General features: G+C 43.3%; 1 protein-coding gene across 1 annotated transcript in view; it reads right to left on the bottom strand.

The window, feature by feature from the left end:
- Window positions 1-23,203, bottom strand: part of LAPTM4B (lysosomal protein transmembrane 4 beta) — a 126,721-nt gene that overhangs the window by 35,710 nt on the left and 67,808 nt on the right. The window contains exons 5-6 of the mRNA XM_073330500.2: window positions 11,591-11,689; window positions 6,725-6,820 (exon numbers count right to left, since the gene is read on the bottom strand). Coding sequence (XP_073186601.1) covers window positions 6,725-6,820; window positions 11,591-11,689 — 195 coding nt within the window. The remainder of the gene's footprint in view (window positions 1-6,724; window positions 6,821-11,590; window positions 11,690-23,203) is intronic.

Here is a 23,203-nt window from a genome sequence, read left to right on the forward strand (position 1 = left end):
GTGGCAGAATAGGAACTCATAGCCCTTAGATGGGGCAAAGTATTTACGCTCCACTCCTTTAGCCGTTGGAGCGCTGGAGGCCAGGGTCTGCCATATAGTCTTATAGTTAGATTGAATGGTCTTAATGAGCAGAAGCGCTATTCTGGATGGACCTTCGGGGCTCACAATGTCCACCATGGGGTCCTCCTGCTCAACCGTCTCCTGGGCCTGCAACCCCAAATTTTGGGCAACTCTGCACAGCAGTTCCTGGTAGGCTCTACGGTCTATTGGCGGAAGGCCGGATACTTCTGTACCTGCCACTGCCTCATTGAGGGAAGACGAGGAGGTTAGCTGCTGCTCGACCCCCTCTGGTTGGTCCTCCTGCTCCCCATCTCCCATGGTAGGGGCCCCCGGCTCAGGCTGGGGCGGGAGTCCATGGGACGGCACCGGGCTCGGTGCTGGACTCTCCGGTGTATGCTGGGGGGATGCTGGAGGCCTGGACACTTGCCTCCTGCACTGTCTGGTGTCGGTGCGGGGACCGGGACCGCTGTACCAAGTAACTTGCCCTGGACGGGGCCCCTTGGCGCTCCTGAGAGGCCCAGGGAGTCCAGAAGGGCAAATGGCCTGGCGGCCCCCATTGAGGTTGCCAGCTCCCCTGAGGGACCCTGCTGTCCGGGCCCTGGTGCGGGTAGCTATAGCGGCTGGAGCCGGCGCCAAACTGCGGTGACGCCGACCGCAAAGGCCATAGCAGTGCCAATGATCTGCGCCGGTGGGAGAACGAGCCGCTCCTGGCTGAGTGGGACCGGGAGCGTTCCCTGGACCGGGACCATCTGCGGGAGACCTCTGGCAAAGGCCGTCTCAACTCCTCCCGGTGCTGGTCTCTGGGCGGTGCCGGAGGGTGGTGTGCCCTTCCTGGCGCTTCTTCACGTCGACCCGGTGCCGCAACCTCCTTCTGGGCCACTGACAAGTGCGAGTCTGTGGAGCTGGAGCTCGACCAGGACCAACTCCGGGAGCGGGGCCGGGACGGTGTCTTTGAGCGGCACACCACTGACAGCTTACCCTTGACGGCGCCCAAGGCATGGGCACTGGAGGGTTCTCCCCACACGGGAGGGGGCTTGCCGCCGACAGCTCGATGAGGTCCTTTGCGGCCTCCAAGGTGCCAGGCGTAGAGGGCTGATCCGTTAGGCCCTTGAGCCCATCGTCCGCACTGAGCTCACTTAAGTCGGGGCTTGTGCCGCCGGGACCGCCTGTGTCAGCGCCAGTTCTGTGGCCTTCCCGCTCTTGGCGGCGCTCGGGGCCTCGGGAGGCGCCGGCCTCCTGTGCGGGGAACGACCACGCCTTCCTTCAGGCTGCACCAGGGGCCGCACTGGGGAGGACGATCGGTGCCGGGGCCTAGCCTGGCGCTCCAGGGCTGACAGTTCACTGTGCTTCGCCGGCGCCGTGTCTCCCGACATCTCCGGGGCACTACACACCGAGGAAGTCTGAGCCGGCATCGGGCTCTCCGGGCCTGGTGGCTGCAATGTGGCCTCCATCAACAGCCGCTTTAGGCGAAAGTCTCTTTCTTTCCTTGTCTTTGGGTTAAATGCCTTGCAAACCTTTCAGTTTGATGTCCATCCCCCAGGCAACGTAGACACGAGTCGTGGGAGTCACTAACTGGCATAGGTTTGCGGCACGTGGTGCAAGCCTTGAAGCCATGGGCCTGCAGCATGCCCGGTGCTGGAGGCCTCCAAGCACCTAATCACTTAAGTGTTCACAATCTGTATGTAAACGAACTGATAACAGCTACTCTAAAGGCTAAGGGACTGCTCTTCTGGGAGAGAGAGAGAGAGATTGTTCCAGCGCTGCCACCAACAGCAAGAAGGAACTGGAGGGGGTCGGGCTGGCAGGGGTATATATGCGGGGCACAGTGGCGCCACTCGGGGGACCCGCCGAGAGCCGCTAAGGGGAAAAGTTTCCGATGCTCATGCACGCGGTGCGCGCACACCTAATGTGGAATGGACGTGAACAACCACTTGAAGAAGAACCTTGAATACTGTACTGGTCATTAAAGATCTCAGAAGACCTGATCCAAAGCTCAGTGAAGTCAATGGGACTCTTTCTAATGAATTTAGTCGTCTTTGGATCAGACCCATAGTGCTTTCTGTGTTAGCTCTGGTGTCATGAACAAATTCTAAATGAGCAACTGCAGTCTTCAAATGGAAATACAGAAGGTAGCCAGAGTGTGAAGAAGGCATTCTCTACTTTCTGTCCTAAACTATGTAGAGTTTAAGGTTTGGATCTTCCATCCCCAGGAATGGTTGCATTTCAGTGGCAAGTAAAGAAAGATCTGCTCCTACTGAATTTAATGACAAAACTACCAAAGACTGCAGAAAACTAGACAGAGGCCAAACTGCCCTCTTTGTCTATCGAGGTGGATAGGGGAAAAAATCTGTGGTTTAATCAATCTTTCCATTGTATAAATCCCTGGGGGACTTTGGATCCAAAATGAAGGGGGAAAGTGGGGTATTGCTGCAGAGGGCTGAGAAGCAGCAGAGAGACAGCGGACCCTCTGCAGGTGGCCCTGGCTTTGTGGGGGGGAAGGGGAGTGGGAGGGGCCAGGGAAGGGGACAAATAGAATCAAGTCCAGGTCACGGGACAAACTCCAATTCTTGTGGAATGATGCATAAACTGCGCAAAAGCAGATCTACAGAAGTTTTAGCTATTATACATGAATAACCTGAAAAGAGGACAATATGGCCCAAAAAAAGAGTAACTGTCTGATTAACAGACAACATTGTATGTATGTGATACAGTACCTATATATTCATGCACCAGTTCTTCTTTAAAAAAAACAAACACTTACCCTTTTGGAAACCCCATTATACTTATATAAAAGTCATGGTTAGCTATGGCCAAATTTGACATCACATGGCCCCACTGGAGTTTCTTGATAAAATGTGTAAGGATCTAAATCCCATTTAGAAGAGAGATTCACTACTTCACAGTTTATTTTCAATGACAGCAGGACTGTGGATGAAGCTTCCATCTCATTAGCTACAGTGAAATTTAAGAGTTAACAATAAACAAAATGAGATGCTCTAAGTGTTCAAGACCATAATTGGGACCTTAGACGTTTTGCTCTGAACAACACTAACTTGAGACATTGTCCAGGTTGGCAGAGGAGATGGATTAATTCAGCCTGCAAAATTTGTTTCCATTACACTGCCTTGAATTTCCTACCTGATGTAGAATACTGCTCTTTTGTCTACAATGTGCTCAACGGAGGTAAAAGGGAAAAAATAAGTCCAAGACTGCAGATATGGAAACAATATGCCTCAATGTGTGCATCTGGCACATCCCATTCATTGTGCGTGATGAAAAGGAAGTTCATTTGTACCAGCTGGCAAAGCTTGTAAAGGTACGGATTTAAACATTTTTTATTAGGTGAGGAAAATTAGACAAATGTAACTGTACTGAAAACAGAGCTTGAGGAATTGTCATTTTCCTAATCTGCTTTGTATCTGATATTTAACTGTGCATATGCACCTTTCCAGTGCTAAACCAATGTATACCAAAAAAATCAATGAATAATTTGATTTGTACATTTGGGGGTCATATTCTGGTTTTGGTGACCCCACATCCAATCATAGCCTTTAGCTGGATTTGAATTCAGAAGAGAGTGTATTTTAAAAGGGACTTATGACCAGAGTTGGTTTGAACAGGGTTTATAGGCACTTCAGCCAGTGAGTATCTATGGATCCCTATTGTCTCCCACATCTTGGGATCTCACCTTGATATGGATGGAATAACTGTCTTCCCCAGGAAGTACTCAAGAACATGGTCATTAAATGGAAATATATGTCATTAAACTGCAAGTCTCAGACAGATTTTTCCAGAATTCAGAGAAGGCAAAATATTTTCTGAAATCTTTGGTCCAAGTCTTAGAGGACAGATAAAGATCAGGATAAATTTATGGGTAATTTACCCATTTCTATCAATGAGACATCTAAAAACTCAGTTTTGCCAATATTTGAACTGGTTAGAACAAACTATACTCCTTTGTCTCAATCTTTCTTACTCTCTATAAAATATAAACCTTTTTTAAAATGGTAAGCATAATAAAAAGCAATCATGACAACTGTAGGTCCAACACAATACTTTCTCTCCTTTTTGATGATTTATTCTTCTATACTAAGGGATATTTTAACACTGGGAACATTCCAGAAGCCGGAAGAAAGCAATTGTTGTGCCAGTATTTAAAGAAGGTTAAATGGGATGAGGCTGGTAATTATAGGTCTGTCAGTCTAACAATGATCCTGGGCAAGCTAATGACACTACTGATACAGGACTCGATTAATAAAGAATTAATGTAGGGTAATATAATTAATGCCAATCAACCTGGGTTCATGGAAAATAGGTTCTGTCAAACTAACCTGATATTTTTTTTGATGAGATTACAAGTTTGATAAAAATAGCAGTGTTGATGCAATATACTTAGACTTCTATAAAGCTTTTCAGAGGATACCACAAGACATTTTGATTAAAAAATTAGGAAGATAAAAATTAACATTGTTGTTTGCAGTACTGTAGCCATATTGGTCCCAGGATACAAGAGACAACGTAGGTGACTTAATATGTAGTTCGAAAACTGGGTGCAAGGAGTAGGGGACGCTGCAATCCTGGCCTGGCAGACCAGAGACTCCCACAAGGCTGCAAGGACAAGAACAAGCTCCGCACTATGGGGAGGTCACCCTGCTTCTAAATGTTTGGTCCTCAAACAGGTGCCTCCCCCCGGGACCAGGGCTCAATCTCCTCCTCATGGCCCTGGCCAGGAGTCTCTACCCTGCCCTGCCAGGGCCACAGCCTTCCCCACACCCTGCATCTGCAGGGATCCAGTGTCCCTGGCCCTGCAGCTGTGAGGGAGCTGTGACACAGAGGCCCATTGGTGGTTCACAACCCTGGGTCAGCAAGCCTGACAAACTCACTACACCCAACACATTGCTGTACTAGTGTTTATCCAAAAAGTGTCTTTTAAGGTATCAAATGAAAGCCGGTGACACACTTGTCACTAATACCACAGCAAAATATATGTATTAACACTACATGAAGAATTATGGACACTTTACATTCTTAAAACCATAATATCAGTAACCAAACACAGGTTTTCTTCCAGACAGGAGGGAAGGTAGTTCTCTCCCTGACTCTAATCAATCCCATGACTGAAGCACCTAAGATTTCAACCGTACTGATGTATGAAATGTACATTAAATTACAACTTCGCTTGTTGACATGATTTACATTTTTATCCTTTCACGGCAGATTCAGAACATGCTGTTTTCTTGTCCTTTTCCCTTGAGAAGTTATTGGTAAATCATTTCAGTAGAAAAAGGTAGCACTGGAAACTGAACTCCTCTGTTTCCCGGGGCCAGCGATGAAGCAGATGCAATGTTATATTAAGCCTGTGTGACTAGAGTTTCAATGTTAATTCAGTTTGGAGAAGAATCTTGCAACCAAGACTTTCAATATAGTGAATTATACATTTTGCAGCATTTTAAGCTGAGTTACAACTACCTAAGGACTTCATAACAGCTATCAATTTTTTTCCCATGCAGAGCTTCTTGTTTTACTCAATGTAGGTTCCAAATGCATTCCTCCCACTTTCATTTAGCTTTCAATAAACCCAGAACTGAATGTTCAAAATTCAGTGTTGTCAACTCATGATTTTATCTGGGTCTTGCAATATTGAGGTGGGGTTTTTTTTGTTTTTGTTTTTTTAAGTCCTAGCTCTTGAAGACAATGAATTATGTGAGAATCTCAGCTTCCGTTTTAGATAAATAGTAAGGTTCAAGTCCTCATGGCTGCACAGGAAAGCTTGAAAAATATAACTCAAGTTCATCCTAAAGGTTCTGAAACCAAAAGACAACCCCTCAGCCCCAACTTTATTTCATTTTATTTTTAAGTCTCACTATATTTAAACCACTCAGTTTTGGGAGCCTGTATTATGATCTTTGAATATTTGAGGTTGGCAATATTGAAATTTCATTAGCTGGATTTGCCCTCCCTTCCACCCATGCAAGGCCAACAGGCCAAACTCATCCTGGTGTAATTCCAAGGATTAAATTGCAATCCCACTTCATTTAAAAGTCTGTGGAGTTACATCAGAGATTACTTTGACCTATTGACCTCAGTGGGATAGCTTGGGTGTAACAAAGCAGAATTGGGTTCCAGGTTTGCAGTATCACCACAAAAATGTCATACTATGCGGATTCAGCAGTGTCAAGTTACCCATTTTTTTTTGCACATTGTAAACACAACTGAATGAACAAACAGCACACGGAGTGCTTCATATCTTATAAATGTAACACTAAATTATTGCAGAAAGAACTGAACTTCCTGTCCTTTATAGTCCAGACTTGTCTGCTAATTTATTTCAACATAGTCTTCATTTTACTCAGTGTTCTTACAATTCAAAAACAACAGCCAAGTCATACAAATGTTATACCTAATTCTCAGTTGCTGAGCACCAAATCACAACTATAGCATATTGCAGTGGTGTAGATACACACACAGATCACTAGGAGCTATGTATCAAACACTCTTCTCAACAGACTGATCTGCTTCACCATGAGTTGGAAATTGGATACAAGGACGTTGATAATATGTGTTTAGTGGACACAGACGATAATTGAGAATTTTGCGTTAAAGGTTAAGAAGCTGTCAGTAACACTGACGAATGGTAAAACAAAACGTTAAGAGACATGCTTACCGCAGTGTCATTGGTTGCAATGTACACCAGCACATCAGAGTTGTTTCTACTATTAATGTACCGGTAACAGTTCCATACGCAGCTAATCAGATAACCCTGCAAAGAGAATGTGCTTGTTATTACATAAAGAAAATAGGAAATTATATATATATATTTTTAATGAAAATCCCTGAACTCTGATCGGCTGAGGACCATTTTTAGCCAGTCAGAACACAGGATATACATAATTGCTAAACTTTACATGAGAAAAAGGAAAGGAAAGAAAAGACCACAAAAAAAGTTAAAATCATATGTTAAAAAAAATCAATAAAATGTTACTTTTGCTTTAAAATTATTTTAACTACTTCTGTCTTTATTGTGTCCCTCTTCCACACACTCTTTACATCTCTTGTGGGGTTGTAAGTGGTCATTTCACAAGAACTCTAATTTTTTTTCCACGATGCATTTAAAATTATATTGGAAGAGTTCTTATTCAGAATCTGGCCCAAATTAGTTAACCTTTATTACTGAAAATATTAAGTTGTTATAATATTACAGATTAAACAATATACTTCATTTAACAGATTAACAGTTTCTATGCGGTTTCAAATTATTCTTACATATATTTATATATTTTTCAGTATAATAAAAGCCTAATATTAACTCACTAATAATTGTATCCTGATCTAATAAGCTTCCTGCTTTTGCCCTTGGAGTTTATGAAGACGAGAATATGATCACTGCCTTGTAAAGCAGCAGCCTCCTGTTATTTAAATAAAGCAAAACAAAAGATGCTCTAGAGATATCAAAGTATATACTGAGGAATTTGATCTTTCCGATGATTAAATACTAAGTACTTCAGTAGCTGTGCATGGTTTAACTGTAGGTTTTATGGTTTCAGAATTCAGATACTATGGTGATGAGTGCTGTATAAGAGTCTATACAGAACACAGAATAGGAGTTTTGTAAAGCTATAAAAACTTAAGAGCTGACATACTGGTTCAGAGCAATAATCCATCTAACCCAGTATATGGTCTCCAACAATGGCCAGTACCAGAGCTACTGGGAGTGTGTGGAGAACAGGGCAAACTTGGGGTAATCCACCACCTTCCACTCCCACCCACTGGCAGTCAGAGGATTAGGGCTGCCCCGAGCATGGGTTTGCATCCCTGACCATCTTGGCTAATAGCCATTGATAGACCGGTCCTCCATGAACTTATCTAGGTTGTTCGTTTGTTTGTTTTTTTTAAAATGGTGTTATACTTTTGGCCATCACAACATCCCATCACAATGAGTTCCACAGGTTAACTGTACTTTGTGTGAAAAAGTACTCCCTTTTGTTTGTATCAAATCTGCTGTCTATTAGTTTCATTGCATGACCCATACTTTTTGTATTGTGGGAAAGGGTAAATAATTCTCTGATCATAAATGGTATGGGGAAAAGTGATTTTATAGACCTCTAAACACTTATTCTTGTTTATAAAAAAGTGTTGTCTGTACAGGCTATTCATTTGGAACTCTATTTTTTAATTCCTGCTGTCAAAATCCAAATTCACAGATATCCTCTCTTGATTCCATAATGTCAAACAATACTCTACTTTTTCACAGATGACAAAGTTTTTTGGAGTTTTAAGCAAAGCTGGTTTTGACTTGGTGAATAAAAATGTGCTTAAAATTACAGTATATGTTTGATACTATTCTGTAGGGTGTTAATCACTTAAGTCAGCTCTGCTAATTTTTACTTGTTTAAAGCAGGAGCTGTTTCTCAGGCTGATGGGAGTGCCGTAATTAAAGGGGTCACCAGCTAGCATACAGCAAGCAATTGGCTACTGGAATGTTAACCCACACTCATTTGAGAATATAAACAGCTGGCGCATTTTACTGGCCCAGAGATTTGGGGACACACATTCTTGGCCAGCTCAGCATTAGTAATGGAAATTCATTTTGCCCAAAGTACACTGAAAGTCCAGCAACTTTCCTTTAGATTTGTTCTTAAGAACTCATTTAATATTTATGCTGACATCATCATACGGAGTCACTGACCTATTTACTAATTCTTCCCCCCCTTGCCCCCTGAAAAAAAAACCTGGACTGAGCTTTCAAACAGAGCTTTAGGAAGTGTCACTGGACAGCATAGTGAATCAAAACATTAGTCTCATCTCTGGAGACCCATGTCAAAGGAATTCAATGATCTCAATTTAGCCCATCCTTACTGGTATTTATACACATCACAAACCAAACTGCACACATGCATGCACACCCATTCAGTAGGAATGGTAACCTTTCCTCACAAGAGGCGCAAGAGTCAAGTCACATGGGTATGGCAAGATAGTTCTTCCCACGCACCTTTATCCTGAATGTGGAAACTTGCACATTGCCTGATGATCTCCATTTCAAGAACACTAAAATTCATTAAATTCCATCCTTATAAACTTTAATAAACCCCCACATTAATTTCTATTTGCTAAGCAACACAGATCACAGTAATACCATGGTACTAGGCAGCATAAAAGATTAGCAATTCCTGTTTCTTAGCTGTTTCAGTGCCATAGGAAGAAATACAACAGACTCAATGGGTACCTATACACAGCCCAGGGCAGAAAGTCTCAGAGCCTGGGTTGACTGACCTGGGTTTGAGCTATGGTGCTAGAGACAGTTGTGTGGTAATTGGGGTTCAGGCTGGAGCTCAGGCTCTGAAGCCCATACTGTTCCCTAGGCTTCAGAGCCCAAGCCCAAATGTCTACACAGCTATTTTCAGTGGTGTAGTGTGAGTCCCACAAATCTGAGTTTGTCAACCGGGCTCTGAGATTCGCTGCAATGGGCAGCCAGTCACTGTGAAGATGTACCCTGAAAGGGCCATTTCACATGGGCCTATGCAAATACAATCTGCACTTACATCTATTTTGTGAGCACAATACAAATACACATTTTCAGACAGTAAGGGTGGCCAAACACTCCATAACCACAAAGCCACAAAGCAAAGCTGTGCTGACTGCCAAGGATTAATATGATCCAGTGGTTGGGTTTTACAAGATTTCAGTCGCATTTGACATGAAAAAGGGCTTGATCTGTTGGCCCAAAATTGCCTACATAATTAAAATGTGAATTTATCTTTAATGAAAGTAACTTCCCATGCTTTAGAGAGGCTCTGCACGCCTCGCAGTACACCCAGAAATGCCTGTGGGCTAGCGAACTCAGCAATTAGAAATCTCATTAAACCTCTTCCTGCAAGTCCTGTCAAACCCCTGCCCCCAGAGTTAGGGTGACCAGATGTCCTGATTTTATAGGGACAGTCCCAATTTTTGGGTCTTTTTCTTATATTGGCTCCTATTACCCCTCTCCCCCGTCCTGATTTTTCACATTTGCTCTCTCGTCACCCTCCCTAGAGTTCTCCTAGGGTACAAAGATATAGAGAACAGTTTCATATCAGGGCACAGGGATGTATACATGTAACTTACAGGAATACTCCCTCGTGCTGAGATCAGCTTATTCTAATTTTTGCACATTTTGCAGAATATCTTTTCTGTTGCCTCATTTGCAAAAAAAGAAAACTAGAGCCCAGGCAGCTGAAGAGCACTCAGTGCATCGTAGGAAGAGGGGCTGCAAAGGTGGTTTTCTGCTACCTTTGTGCTCACCTGGCTCAGTAGTACACCAAGCCAGCCCCCCCAGTGGAAGTTAAAGCAGTCTGAATGATTTTCCCATAGGGTTCATCATGGCAGCTGGAGATTGCCAGGAAGCCATGGCCACACACTCTAAGCCAGCTGAAGGGAAGAGTGTGTTTTAGAAGCCATGATTCTATGCCATGAGAGATTCCCTCCATACTTGGATGAGTGTGCCAGCTTTAAATAATAGTAATGTGCAGAGCAACCCAAATGCAGGCGAGAATCTGGGCTTGGGTCTTCATGCAGGATACAGTGGTATTTTGTTGCTGTAGCACACTCAAATGTCAAAACTAATGTTTAATCATTAATGTATAAATACTAGAGCCAGGTGAAACTTTCGGCTGAAACTTTCTTTGGTGAACGGTTTCAATTAAACTGCTCCCACCCTCCACCAAAAAAAAAAAAAAATCAAAAGTTTCACTGTGGCATTTTTGAAATGTCAGCTTTAGATGTGAAACTTTTGTTTCCAAATTTCTTTCAACTTCATTTAGAGGTTTTTAAAAAGCTCAGAATCGAAACAAAATGTTTCATTTCATGTTGAATGGTATGTTTAATTTGACTCTAAATCCATTTTTTCTCCCAATTTTTCAGAACTGCCAGCAAACAGGGGGAAAAAAAAAAGTCAGATATTAGCACAGCTCTAATAAATACACCTATGGTGCTGGATGCTTTCCCTTGGCTAGATGGGAAACTCCTACATTTTGTGATGTCTAAAGCCTGGTCTGCACTACAGACTTATAGTTGTATAACTACATTGCTCAGGGATGCGAAAAATCCACATCCCAAGCGACGTTATACCGACCTGACCCACCCCACGTACACAGCGCTATGTCGACAAGAGAGCTTCTTGGGGAGGTGGATTAACTACACCGACAGGAACAGCTCTCCCATTGGCATAGGAGCATATTCACTTACGTGCTACAATGGCATAGCCACATCAGTGAGCCTGTGCCAATGCAGCGCTTCAAGTGTCGATTTGCCCTAAAGCTGGTTCTCTGTTTGGAGAGATTAAGCATCTGAAGTCGTACAGTTCTGGTGAAAACTGAAAGCCAAAAAGACTATTGCTTTGGGGTTGTTGGGTTGCTGTCAAATCCATGCTAGTTGTATGTCCCACTGGTCATTCAGCCTTGTTAAGTCAACAAAATACTGTTGTTCTGCAGAGAAAGGGGAGGGCTATTCCAAAGACATTCCATATATAGAAGATGAACTTTATACACGTGCTCACCTTGAAAGCCAGAATGATGCTTATAAAGAGTAGAATAATCACAATTAGACAAGTCGGATTTACTGCCATAATCTCTTCCTTGTAGGGAAAGTTAGCAGGCTGCAGAAACAAAAGCATAAATAAAACATTATAAATCTCTTGAAAGATTAGGGAGCCATTCCCCAGGCTCTTTAATTAACAGCTTATGAGAAGCCAGTTAAATCTGATAGCTCTTCTTTGGACCAGTATTTTAGTTTCTGGCACATCTGGACACAATAAGAATTATAACTATAGTGATGTCTTCATACCTCAGAAGACAGGACAATTCAATGTAACATGCACATCTTAGTGAAGAGAAAACTGGAGGGCTGTTTTAGGTTTGGGGTTTCTTTGTTTTTTTGGCCTTATAACTAACCCAAAGGAGAATGGACAGAACTTTGGGAAGTTTAGAGAATGCCAGTGATGGCAGACTGTCAAAGTCAGAGCAAGGTTTGCAAAGAATAAATCTCACACTGATAGCACCTATTCACTATACCTCAGTTTCCTCATCCATACAATCAGATAACAACACACTTCCTACTTCATAGGAAAACTGCTGTTAATGAATAAAATCTTACATTTGAAAGGCACTTTAAGATCGTGGACAAAAGAAGTTAGAGTATTTTTATTATCTGCTGCATTGTTTTAAAATAAAAAAACTGGAAAGCATCAAATTATTCTGAAGCATTGCAATGTGCAATTTGCAACTGCAGTTGGAGTAAGTCTCTACTTATAAATGAAATCGTTCTTTACAAAAGAACTTCACTCAGAGGACTTCAATGTAAACCTCTTCTTGTACACAACAGTTTTGAATACTCTTCTATTTACATTTTAATTAGCCCTGTTCTTCCCCGAGGCATTAAATGAACCAAACTGTTCTGTCAATTAATCTGGATTTACACCAGCGTAACTCCTTGTTGTTACTTAGACCAGAATTTAGCCCCGTGTCTGAGGAATTTCTCTTTTTTTGTCAGCTGTTTGTGAGAAGTTTCTTTATTTAGAATAAAGAAAAGGAGTACTTGTGGCACCTTAGAGACTAACCAATTTATTTGAGCATGAGCTTTCATGCGCAAATAAATAAATTGGTTAGTCTCTAAGGTGCCACAAGTACTCCTTTTCTTTTTGCGAATACAGACTAACACGGCTGTTACTCTGAAACCTTTATTTAGAATGTCCATGAAATGTTTGTAATGCTTAAGATCATCAGATGGTACAACAGATTGGAAATAAGTGCTACAGAAATATATTTTCAACTCCTTGAGAGATGTGTTTTTATTCTTTCATAGAATTTCTTAACTAATGTTTTGATCACTATTTTCATTATAAAATTTCCTGCTTCTTGCAGAAGTCTAGCTAAATCTAAAATTAACTGATTCATTGCCTGCAGAAGAATTTACTTAACAATATGCTATTTCACACAATATCCTTATCGCAAACACAATGAAAGTACAGTAGAACCTCAGAGTTATGAACACCAGTTACAAACTGACTGATCAACCACACACCTAATTTGGAACTGGGAGTACACAATCAGGCAGCAGGGACAAAAAAAGTCTAGAGTACAGCACTGTATTAAGCATAATTGACTAAAAAATAAAGGGAAAGTTTAAAAAAAGATTTGACAAGGTAAGAAAACTTTGTGATTATTTCATTTAAATTATCGGTAAATTGGTTAAAACTGGCATTTTGCTTCTGCATAGTAAAGTTTCAAAGCTGTATTCAGTTACTGTTCAGTTGTAAACTTTTGAAAGAACAGCCATAATGTTTTGTTCAGAGTTACTAACATTTCAGAGTTAGGAACAACCTCCATTCCCGAGGTGTTCGTAACTCTGAGATTCTACTGTAGTTACTCAAAAAGAAAAGGAGTACTTGTGGCATCTTAGAGACTAACCAATTTATTTGAGCATAAGCTTTCGTGAGCTCCGAAAGCTTATGCTCAAATAAATTGGTTAGTCTCTAAGATGCCACAAGTACTCCTTTTCTTTTTGCGAACACAGACTAACACGGCTGTTACTCTGAAACCTGTAGTTACTCAGAGACCCAAAAGGAGCTAGAAGTGTGTTGATAAGAAACCTGATGAAAAACAAAGAAACCTTACCCAAAAATAAATAAATAAATAAATAAAATAATGCAGAAACTTAAAAGATTTCATGCCATGGTATGTACTTCAAGACTACAACTGTGGGGTCTTGTACTTTGTTAGATAGTCTAACCCTTATTGGCTGCTGAAGACAGACTTATAAACAGTTATAATAAAATTTCCTGAATATAATTTCTTCACTACTGAACTTGTACTAAAAACAAAACAAAAAGTAGAATCAATTTGTAACTGGAATGAAGACTCAGACCGAGGACACTTCTGTCATGTTAGACTCTCCGATATCAGAGAACCTCTGTCACAGTTATGAAATTGGATACGTGTCAAGTCCATATTTTGTTCAAACCCAAATGGCATATTTCCAGAATTCAGCTGGGCTGGAATTTGTTCCTCTGAAGGAAAGAGAGGGTGGGGAGGTGGGAAAAAGGAAACTACCAATAAAGTTCCTACTTGTTTAAAGAGCAGGAACATCTGCTAGAGCCATGAACCATTAGCTAGCCAAGTTCAACAGCAGCAGGTGCTACTCATCAGGTCCAAGCTTGTCTACAAGTTTCAGTCAATAGAAATTTCAGATTCTATGGAAATAACAGAACAAGCTACAATAAGCATCAATATGTATAAAATAGATGATTTTTTGAAGAGTTGAATCTAATGTGAATGCCACAGAATGAGTCAGGATAATTTCTTCTCAGATGACATTTTTCCCTTCTGTTTTGACTATAAAGCCTCAGGATGGACTTCTGTAGGTCTCCTTCCATGTGGGCTACTACGCCTCATTCAGGTAAATTTGAGCTCTATGGCAGCAGTACTGTGTAGTCAGCTCTTTTTCAACACCTCCCGATTAGTGTGAAAGCTCAAGCAATGCCCCCACTTGGTAGTCCCACATGCTCCCTATGACGAAAAGGTTATTTGAAGGCTGACCGATAACACAAGATCAACAGGTCAACCTGGGAGAAAAATATTGTGTTGCAACAAGACTACAGATAGCATCAAGGTCTCCATGTACAGAAGGCAGGTATGGGGAGAGAGATATTTGTATGTTGAACAGCATTATTCTCAGCTAGAATGAGGTCACTGATTAACTATCACCTGTATAACATGCCTTAAGACTGAATTAATATGTGAAATAAGACCAGAGGGCCATATTTTTATGCACAGTAATGAGACAGAAAGCAGAAACACAATGAGACTCAAAAGAAATTCAGCCTATCACTTTGACTAATGTTACCTTTCCTGTTGTCCACACTGGGATTTTACCATTACCAGTTCCTTACCACCACAGTGCGATTTGCACTGGCAAGGTAAGCCATACATATGCAATACATATCCACACTAGGGCTTTCTAGTGGTGCAGCTACACCAGTAATTGAAAACCCAGTACAGAAAAGGCCTGGGAGACAAGTTTCAGAATAAGAGCTTGGTGGGTGCACAATTGATAGGGGTAGAACTCCGGTGGGGGAAAATGTCAACTGTTATAGAAGGTTTGACTGGTCTGTGGCAAAAATTAGTTCACAAGTGAGTTCGCAGCTAGATATTCTATTTGTGCATTAATTAAAACGTGGCCTGCGAGAAGTGTTTGCATGTTAAAAGCATAATGAATGTTTTATTTATATAGCACTGTGGGCATTGATAGTTCTGTATAAATAATAGTTATAATAATAAACTCAGCTTTGGCATGTGTAAGCAGTACTCCCTTTAAGGATGAGGAAGTTAGGTGATCAGCGTATTTTAAGAACTAATGACTTAAAATTTATTTTATAAACTACAATTGCAACAACCTCCCTTCCATCTCCCTCAAATCCCTTACACAGCCAAACTTTTATATTTGCCCCCAATTTTATAACTCAAGAACTCCATGTTTAAATATGGAGTCAATTCTTCTTGAACAGCTATAAACCTTGAAGTATAAAAATCCATTAGAATTTAACAGAAAAAAACCCAGGTGTTTTATAGGGTTTTTTTTAAAGTCGTGCAATGAATTCAATAGATAATTACATCCCTACTTTAGAATTCTATAGGATGACTAAAAAAAAAATCTATTTTCTATTTGATTTAAAGGTTTTTAAGAGTAAATTCTATCTATTTTCATCCCTATTATACCCTATAGGCCCTGGTCTACACTAGGACTTTAGGTCGAATTTAGCAGCGTTAAATCGATGTAAACCTGCACCCGTCCACACGATGAAGCCCTTCATTTCGACTTAAAGGGCTCTTAAAATCGATTTCCTTACTCCACCCCTGACAAAGTGGATTAGCGCTTAAATCGGCCTTGCCGGGTCGAATTTGGGGTACTGTGGACACAATTTGACGGTATTGGCCTCCGGGAGCTATCCCAGAGTGCTCCATTGTGACCGCTCTGGACAGCACTCAACTCAGATGCGCTGGCCAGGTAGACAGGAAAAGAACCTCGAACTGAATCTCATTTCCTGTTTGGCCAGCGTGGCAAGCTGCAGGTGACCATGCAGAGCTCATCAGCAGAGGTGACCATGATGGAGTCCCAGAATCGCAAAAGAGCTCCAGCATGGACTGAACGGGAGGTACGGGATCTGATCGCTGTATGGGGAGAGGAATCCGTGCTATCAGAACTCCGTTCCAGAAATGCCAAAACCTTGTCAAAATCTCCCAGGGCATGAAGCACAGAGGCCATAACAGGGACCCGAAGCTTAAGGAACTGAGGCAAGCCTACCAGAAAACCAGAGAGGCGAACGGCCGCTCTGGGTCAGAGCCCCAAACATGCCACTTCTATGATGAGCTGCATGCCATTTTAGGGGGTTCAGCCACCACTACCCCAGCCGTGTTGTTTGACTCCTTCAATGGAGATGGAGGCAACACAGAAGCAGGTTTTGGGGACGAAGAAGATGATGATGATGAAGTTGTAGATAGCTCACAGCAAGCAAGCGGAGAAACCGGTTTTCCCGACAGCCAGGAACTGTTTTTCACCCTGGACCTGGAGCCAGTACCCCCCGAACCCACCCAAGGCTGCCTCCTGGACCCGGCAGGCAGAGAAGGGATCTCCGGTGAGTGTACCTTTTAAAATACTATACATGGTTTAAAAGCAAGCATGTGAAAGGATTAATTTGCCCTGGCATTCACGGCTCTCCTGGATGTACTCCCAAAGCCTTTGCAAAAGGTTTCTGGGGAGGGCAGCCTTATTGCGTCCTTCATGGCAGGACACTTTACCACTCCAGGCCAGTAACATGTACTCAGGAATCATTGTACAAAGCAACATTGCAGTGTATGTTTGCTGGCGTTCAAACAACATCCGTTCTTTATCTCTCTGTGTTATCCTCAGGAGAGTGAGATATCATTCATGGTCACCTGGTTGAAATAGGGTGCTTTTCTTCAGGGGACACTCAGAGGAGCCCATTCCTGCTGGGCTGTTTGCCTGTGGCTGAACAGAAATGTTCCCCGCTGTGAGCCATGGGGAGGGGGAAGGGTTGAGGGGGTAGCCACGCTGGAGGGGGGGGGCGGGGAGGGGGAGGCAAAACGCGAGCTTGTAAAGAAAGCACATGTGCTATGTATGTAATGTTAACAGCAAGGTTTACCCTGAAAAAAAGAGTGCAGCCACTGTTTTATACAATGTGTCTTTTTAAATACCGCTGTCGCTCTTTTTTTCTCCACCAGCTGCATGTGTTTCAATGATCACAGGATCTTCTCCTTCCCAGAGGCTAGTGAAGATTAGAAAGAAAAAAAAACGCACTCGTGATGAAATGTTCTCTGAGCTCATGCTGTCCTCCCACACTGACAGAGCACAGACGAATGCGTGGAGGCAAATAATGTCAGAGTGCAGGAAAGCACAAAATGACCGGGAGGAGAGGTGGCAGGCTGAAGAGAGGGCTGAAGCTCAAATGTGGCGGCAGCATGACGAGAGGAGGCAGGATTCAATGCTGAGGCTGCTGGAGGATCAAACCAGTATGTTCCAGTGTATGGTTGAGCTGCAGCAAAGGCAGCTGGAGCACAGACTGCCACTACAGCCCCTGTGTAACCAACCGCCCTCCTCCCCAAGTTCCATAGCCTCCACACCCAGACGCCCAAGAACGCGGTGGGGGAGCCACCGGCCAACCAGCCACTCCGCCACAGAGGATTGCCCAAAAAAAAAGAAGGCTGGCATTCAATAAATTTTAAAGTTGTAAACTTTAAGTGCTGTGTGGCATTTTCCCTCCCTCCTCCACCACCCCTCCTGGGCTACCTTGGTAGCCATCTCCCCTATTTGTGTGATGAATGAATAAAGAACGCATGAGTGTGAAGCAACAATGACTTTATTGCCTCTGCAAGCGGTGATCGAAGGGAGGAGGGGAGGGTGCTTAGCTTACAGTGAAGTAGAGTGAACCAAGGGGCGGGGGGGTTTCATCAAGGAGAAACAAAGAGAACTTTCACACCGTAGCCTGGCCAGTCATGAAACTGGTTTTCAAAGCTTCTCTGATGCGTACCGCGCCCTCCTGTGCTCTTCTAACCGCCCTGGTGTCTGGCTGTGCGTAACCAGCAGCCAGGCGATTTGCCTCAACCTCCCACCCCGCCATAAACGTCTCCCACTTACTCTCACAGATATTGTGGAGCGCACAGCAAGCAGTAATAACAGTGGGAATATTGGTTTTGCTGAGGTCTAAGCGAGTCAGTAAACTGCGCCAGCGCGCCTTTAAACATCCAAATGCACATTCTACCACCATTCTGCACTTGCTCAGCCTGTAGTTGAACAGCTCCTGACTACTGTCAAGGCTGCCTGTGTACGGCTTCATGAGCCATGGCATTAAGGGGTAGGCTGGGTCCCCAAGGGTAACTATAGGCATTTCAACATCCCCAACAGTTATTTTCTGGTCTGGGAATAAAGTCCCTTCCTGCAGCTTTTGAAACAGACCAGAGTTCCTGAAGATGCGAGCGTCATGTATCTTTCCCGGCCATCCCACGTTGATATTGGCGAAACGTCTCTTGTGATCCACCAGAGCTTGCAGCACTATTGAAAAAGTACCCCTTGCGGTTTATGTACTCGCCGGCTTGGTGCTCTGGTGCCAAGATAGGGATATGGGTTCTGTCTATGGCCCCACCACAGTTAGGGAATCCCATTGCAGCAAAGCCATCCACTATGACCTGCATATTTCCCAGGGTCACTACCCTTCATATCAGCAGATCTTTGATTGCGTGGGCTACTTGCATCACAGCAGCCCCCACACTAGGTTTGCCCACTCCAAATTGACTCCCAACTGACCGGTAGCTGTCTGGCGTTGCAAGCTTCCACAGGGCTATCGCCACTCGCTTCTCAACTGTGAGGGCTGCTCTCATCTTGGTATTCATGCGCTTCAGGGCAGGGGAAAGCAAGTCACAAAGTTCCATTGAAGTGCCCTTACGCATGCTAAAGTTTCGCAGCAACTGAGAATCGTCCCAGACCTGCAACACTATGCGGTCCCACCAGTCTGTGCTTGTTTCCTGAGCCCAGAATCGGCATTCCACAGCATGAACCTGCCCCATTAGCACCATGATGCATGCATTGGCAGGGCCCATGCTTTCAGAGAAATCTGTGTCCATGTCCTGGTCACTCACGCGACCGCGCTGACGTCGCCTCCTCGCCCGGTATCGCTCTGCCCGGTTCTGTGCTGCATATACTGCTGGATAATGCGTGTGGTGTTTAATGTGCTCCTAACTGCCAAAGTGAGCTGAGCGGCCTCCATGCTTGCCTTGGTATGGAGTCTGCACAGAAAAAAGGCACGGAACGATTGTCTGCCGTTGCTCTGACGGAGGGAGGGGCGACTGACAACATGGCTTACAGGGAATTAAAATCAACAAAGGGGGTGGCTTTACATCAAAGAGTATTTCAGGCAGGACTTCACGGAGGGTTCCAATAAGAAATGGTGCACCTAAGTAATTGTTCTTATTGGAACAAGGTTGGTCTGGCCTCTGATTGATACATGGCTAGATTTACCTCGCTGCACCTTCTCTGTGAGTGACTGCAGTGTGACCTAGAGGAATGAGTCCCCTAGACAGGGGCAGGGGGGGAAGCAAATGAGTACAAAACAAGTCTGGTCTATTTCTTGTTTTGATCCACTCCATCTATCTTTGGCTGGCAGCAGACGGTGCAGGACTGCATGCCATCCACATCTCAGGGCTGCTCGGCAGAATATGGTACAATACGACCGTAGCCATCCTCATCTCTTGCCTGCCCTGCAGAAGATGATGCAATAGGACTGCTAGCAATCCATATCGCCTGCCTGCTCACCGTAAGATGGTTCAATAGGACTGACTGCAGGACTAAAGAGAATGACTTGATCAAGTCACTCCAAATTTAGTCCCTGCACCCATGTCTGCCCAGGCGCTCCTGGCCGACGTGGCCAGGAACACCTCGGACATGACGATGACAGCTATCAGTCCTATTGCACTGTCTGCTGCCACAAGGCAATGGGTTGCTGCTACTGTGTAGCAATGCAGTACCGCGTCTGCCAGCACCCAGGAGACATACGGTGACAGTGAGCTGAGCGGGCTCCATGCTTGCCGTGGTATGGCGTCTGCACAGGTAACTCAGGGGAAAAAAAAGGCGCGAAACGATTGTCTGCCCTTGCTTTCATGGAGAGAGGGAGGGAACGGGGGCCTGACGATATGTACCCAGAACCACCCGCGACAATGTTTTAGCCCCATCAGGCATTGGGATCTCAACCCAGAATTCCAGTGGGCAGCGGAGACTGCAGGAACTGTGGGATAGCTACCCACAGTGCAACGCTCCGGAAGTCAACTCTAGCCTCAGTACCGTGGAAGCACTCTGCTGAGTTAATGCACTTAGAGCATTTTCTGTGGGGACACACACACTCGAATATATAAAACAGATTTCTAAAAAACCGACTTCTATAAATTCAACCTAATTTCGTAGTGTAGACATACCCTAGGACTTTCCTGTAAAGATTTATAATAAAAGCTGACAGCCTTAACTGAAGTGTCACAAAGCAACACCATTCAGATACACAGTGAAACTATTTTACACACTTGATTTGAAATGTACCATTAAATTAGCTGATGAGCTTTACCATTTCTATACATTAGTAAAAACCAAGCTTACATATGTTGTTTTCAGAATAGCATGTTTCCATGCCTGTGGCTTAATTTATTACGTATACTGTATGAGATGATAAAATTAAACTCTTAATCTTTTAAGGTTTTAGAAAGTACATGTATCAAAGCTTTAGTGAGGATAAAGAAAAGGAGTATGCTTTAAGTCAAACTACTTTAAATAATTACTATTACAAGAAATAGGGTGCGGTTTGTTTTAAAAGTCAATACAAGTACAAATTTAATATCAATTAAAATAGTCTCTATTAAAATAATTACAGTTCTAATGATCAGGGTGTCTAATGTAGGTTAGAACCATCAGTTTAGGGCTGACCACCACCATAGAACATTTAAAATCATTAGATTTGTGGTTAGACTAACTGCTTATTTTACATAATTCTTTGTGCTGTGATGTTCTTGCAATTTATGGAACATTTTAAAGGATATATTTGTGTGCAAGTACACATGAATGACAACAGGTTTCCAAAGGTACCCAAACTGCTAAAAAGCAACATTCAGTGCAGGTTGACATCAGAAAATTGCAAAGTACATGTGGAAACAATGTCACATGTTTCAAATACATGGTGATGTTAACAAAGGACCCACTTCTGTCACCTCCTATGTCGAATGGTGCCTCATTCCATGGAAATTATTTGGAGCAATTATATAGTAAGGTCCAATTCAATGTGCATAAGGCTGGCAGATCTATGCCCAACGCAAGCAGATTTAACAATCCTGCATGTTCAGACAGAAGCAAGGAAAGAGGTGAAGCTCAGATGGGCTGGTTTTTGATCTACCAGTGACCACAAGCAGCAGAGAATTAGGAGCGCTATTTTAATAATGTCCTTGGGTTATTGCTAAAAATTCTATTAGCAGATGCGTACATTTTTCCAGATGTCTATTACTAAAGTTTCTTCAAGGATTGTCCCTGAAAGAGCTCTGTTCCACAGAGCGTTACTCCCCCACCCCTTCACAGTGACACCACAGTGACAAATGCCATAAAAATGCCTAGAAGTAAATATACAAACCCTAGTCCTTCACCCTTCTTCCACCCTGAGGTCTTCCCAGGCCTTGGCCAAAGGGATCTGGACAAGATCCATTCTGGGCTTATTTATAAGTTATCTTGAGGGACAATTCTTAAGGTACCCAGAACTGTGAGTCACCTTGTTATTCCTCCCCCGTCTCTGATGAGAGGGAGACTTGCTTGTGCTTAACTGGGTGTCAGATCCCTGACACCACCAGCGTATTAGCCACCAAAGCACTCTCCTCTGGGCTATGCCAGCCCTTACTTTGTCTTGCAGGTTAAAAACAGGTGCACCCTAATCCCCAAACCCTTTGAAATGTTCCGCTGTGATATCCAACCCCTTCTTCCCCGAACACTGAAAGGAATACCAGTTCTGCTGCCAGTGGTCAGGATCAGCTCCTAGCTTAATATCATAGCACTTATCTGTTGATACTGAAAACAAGGATAAGTTTATTACCAAAGATTCAAGGCTAATGGAAACAAAATGTTACATATAAAACAAAAGCGGAACAGTCTTGTAGAGACTAAACTTAACAGGCTAAACTCCTGCCTAAAGAAGTTTCTCATCCCAAATGTCCTTTGTGGCATTTCAACGAAGCCTGGTTGCGATTCCGTTTTCATAGCTGTAATTGCACTGCCCAACTACTGGATAAAGGACTGTTTTTCTTGCTTTCTACTTATATCCCAAAGTTCATGGTCTCTACCTCAGTCAGGATAACCCCCTCTCCAGTGTGCTGCCTCCCTGTTGATTTCACATCCACCAGTTGAGCTTGTATGTACATGGGGCTTCCACTGCTTATTTACGTGTCGACCGAGAGGCAGGTGAAAAAACACATCTTTTTTCTAACAGAAGGCCTGTTCGTTAACTCTGCCTTGATAAAATCTTCAGGAGCATATTTTCAGTATAAATACGCAACTTCTTATATATTATCTGTTCATACTTTCACAGCAATACTATCAGCGTGACCCTGGTTTTCATTTAAGACCTCACATGGCATTCTTTGGTGAACCAGAATGTACATACCAGAATCAGGATATTCTTGGAACCCCTTTGCCAGTTGGCATTAAAGGGCTGGTTCTTAGGGTCAGGCTATTACTAAACTTTCTCCTGAGGGTTGTCCATCTCCCTGAAAGAGCTGTGGTCCTAGCAGCATCACTCCCCACATTTACAATGACACCACAGTGATAAATGCCATAAAGATGCCTAGAAGTAAATACACAAAGTCTAATCCAGGTGTTCTCAAACTGGGGGTCGCGCAGTTATTACATGGGGAGGGGGTGTAGGGGTCGCACTCAGAGGCTAGCTATGTGAAAGGGGTCACCACTACAAAAATTTGAGAACTACTGGTCTAATCCTTCACCCTCCTCCCACCCTGAGGTCTACCCAGGCTTTTGGACAAAGGGACCTGGCCAAGATCCCTTCAGGGCTTATTTATCAATTATG

The sequence above is a fragment of the Lepidochelys kempii genome, chromosome 2, assembly GCF_965140285.1.
Source record: "Lepidochelys kempii isolate rLepKem1 chromosome 2, rLepKem1.hap1, whole genome shotgun sequence".
Lineage (NCBI taxonomy): Eukaryota > Metazoa > Chordata > Testudines > Cheloniidae > Lepidochelys > Lepidochelys kempii.